Source organism: Aplysia californica, unplaced genomic scaffold (genome assembly GCF_000002075.1).
Source record: "Aplysia californica isolate F4 #8 unplaced genomic scaffold, AplCal3.0 scaffold01815, whole genome shotgun sequence".
NCBI classification, from domain to species: domain Eukaryota; kingdom Metazoa; phylum Mollusca; class Gastropoda; order Aplysiida; family Aplysiidae; genus Aplysia; species Aplysia californica.
The window spans coordinates 196-2,958 of record NW_004799085.1 but is presented as its reverse complement, the minus strand read 5'-3'; the positions used below and the strand labels follow the sequence as shown (position 1 = coordinate 2,958).

The 2,763-nt window shown below is 42.2% G+C and overlaps 1 protein-coding gene across 1 annotated transcript in view; it reads left to right on the top strand.

The window, feature by feature from the left end:
• LOC101855078 (nucleoporin 88) overlaps positions 1–1,329 on the top strand; it is a gene marked incomplete at its 3' end in the record, with an annotated part of 16,617 nt that extends 15,288 nt beyond the window's left edge. Inside the window, 1 exon segment of the mRNA XM_005113277.3 lies at positions 1,137–1,329. Within this exon segment, the coding sequence (XP_005113334.3) occupies positions 1,137–1,329 (193 nt within the window).
• Between the last annotated feature and the right edge of the window lie 1,434 nt (positions 1,330–2,763).

Here is a 2,763-nt window from a genome sequence, read left to right as displayed (position 1 = left end):
ACCGTGTGCGTGTGGCTGTCGCCGCTGTATGAGAGTATCCCCGAGCCTGTGCTGTTTGTGGTGGAGACGATTTTAAACTCTGAAATAACCTTAAATAGTATTGAAAGAGGCGTTAAACCCTTCTATCTATCTATCTATCTATCTATCTTTCTCTCTCTCTCTCTCTCTCTCTATATATATATATATATATATATATATATATATATATATATATATATATATATATATATATATATATATATATATATATATATATATATAGAGATATATGAGGGTGCGGTGGCGGAGAGGTTAGTGCACAGGTTCGAGCCTCAGTTTGGACACATGTTTTATTCGCCTCCTCCTGCTTACCCGGCAGTAATGGGTACCCGACTTTGAGTTGGGGAAGTAAAGGCGTGGATAGGAACTGGTCTCGTGGCCTAGAGGTTAATGTATTGGCCTCTCATTCAAAAGGTCACGAGTTCGAATCCGGGTAGCGACCGAAAAATTTTCTTCTCTAAATTTGTCTCCTTTCACCTCATTTCCTTCTCTCCAGCAATGTTCTGTCATCTGCTTTCGTCTCCTCTTTCTGCCCTCACCTCCTTTGCCCCTTCCTCTGGGCTCCTGATTCTTTATTCAGCCTTTTTACTGCTACTCTTTCGCTTTTTCTTACTGCTGTCGTTCAACCACACCCCTGATCTTCTGGTAGGAAAGATCTACACCTAGCCTTCTCGGACAAGAGCGGAAAATCTCGGAGGTCCCGTGTGCAAGTTGCGCACGTTAAAGATCCTTTGGTGGTGTAACATCGATAAGAGTAGGCATCGGTCGCCACCCGGGCAAAATTCAAAATTTCCTGCCAACTGAAAATATTAGGTGTGTCCCGCGCGCTCATATGACGTTATGCAGTTGCGAGCGCCGTAAAACACTTTACAAAAACAAACAAAAAAGGAACTGGTCACCCTACCTCAATATTATGCCCAAATCCCAGGAAGGTGTCTCACTAACAAATGGCAAACCTCAATGTCCGATTCGGATGCGGGAACAACTTTTATCTGTGTATATACCATTTCACCACCATTTTTGTTAAAGTTCTTTTTTTTTCTTTTTTTTTTTAAATTTTATTTTAAAGTGTCTGTGTGCTTGTGTCGTCTATCCAGTCGGAAGCAGCGTCGGTGAGCAGCCCTGCCGGGTGCGTGTGGCTGTCGCCGCTGTATGAGAGTATCCCCGAGCCCGTGCTGTTTGTGGTGGAGACCGCGGAGCTGGAGCTGTGTCTGGGTGCGCCCAGGGTGGACGAGTACCCGTCCGGGGAGGAGGAGGATGACTTCATGTGTCCCATCAAACTACGGAAAGGTCAGTCACTTCTCTCTCTCTCTCTCTTTCTTTCTCTTTCTTTCTTTCTTTCTTTCTCTGTGTATTCTCTTCTCTCTTTCTCTCTGTCTGTCTCTCTTTTGCTCGCTCGCTCTCTCTCTCGCACTCTCTCTCTCTTTCTCTCTCTCTCTCTCTTTCTCTGTGTATTCTCTTCTCTCTTTCTCTCTGTCTGTCTCTCTTTTGCTTGCTCGCTTTCTCTCTCTCTCTCTCTCTCTCTCTCTCTCTCTCTCTCTCTCTCTCTCTCTCAGAGGCAAAGCATAAGTGGGTGCTGTGGTGTGGCTTGATCATTCTGTCTTATCAAACATCTATCATCCTTATATGTGTATCGTCTCCTTCTTTTCTTTGTATTTTACTCTGGTAACACGCCTCTGATCTTCAGCACTTTTGTGAGCTGTTTGTGTTGCAAGTGCTGTAAAACTTTCTAAAACTAGAGGGTTGAAGCAGCCCACCTCCTCAAGAAGAATGTAAATAGTGTCGAAAGGGGTGTAGAACATTCTCAATAATCTTTTTAATTTTCGAGGGAGGGGGGAGGGCTACTTATGGGGGTTTTTTTGTTCTTACTCAAATTTAGGGGGTTTCCCAACTGTCCTGAATTTCCTGGGACTGTCCAGGATATGGAAATCAGGAATTTGAGAGGACATTTTTAGCCCCCACCTTTAATTCATCAGGCAAAATTTCGATTTTCTTTTGTCATTATCATAATGGCAGCATATTGAAGACCTAGTAAATAATGTAAATAAGATAGCGGTGTGTATTTCCTTTGTTTGTTTTCCAACCAGCCTGTGTGTAACTTAACTCCGTAGTGACTGTAACGTTATCGTATACGGCTCATCATCATCATCCAGTGCCAGATCTGCGACAGACATTGGCCATCATGGTTTTCCATTCATTCCCTTGCTCGGATGCTCTCAAAAAAGCTACGTTTCCCTGATCTTTTCCTGTTACCCATTTGTTTAGGTTCCCTAAGTATGTTGTTCTGGGCCTACCCCTGCCTCGCTTGCCCTCAATTTTGCCATTGAGAGCTAGATGTTCACGGCTATTCCACGATAAATAACGAGACAGAAAAAAAATACTGTCAGTTACCGAAATTAAGCCCGTCACAGAATTTGCATGAAGTACTTTTTTTCTTTTCAAAAGACTGCATTTAATGTGAATCTTAATATTTCTTTTGTGTTCTGATCATTTAAAGTTGAAATAAATTGATACTGAATTTCATTGTTATCGTTGTAAGAATTTATAGTCCAAAAATGTCCTGTCAGTTTCCGTGGAATAGCCCTTTCACCAGTTTTCAAAACCTGTCCTCGTTTGATGGAGTTTTGTTCATTATTACGTTATCTGTATACATTTGCGTATCCCAGATTAGCTTTTTCTTTCCTAATTCTTACTATCGTCTTTTTTCCTCTGCTTCTCTCTCTC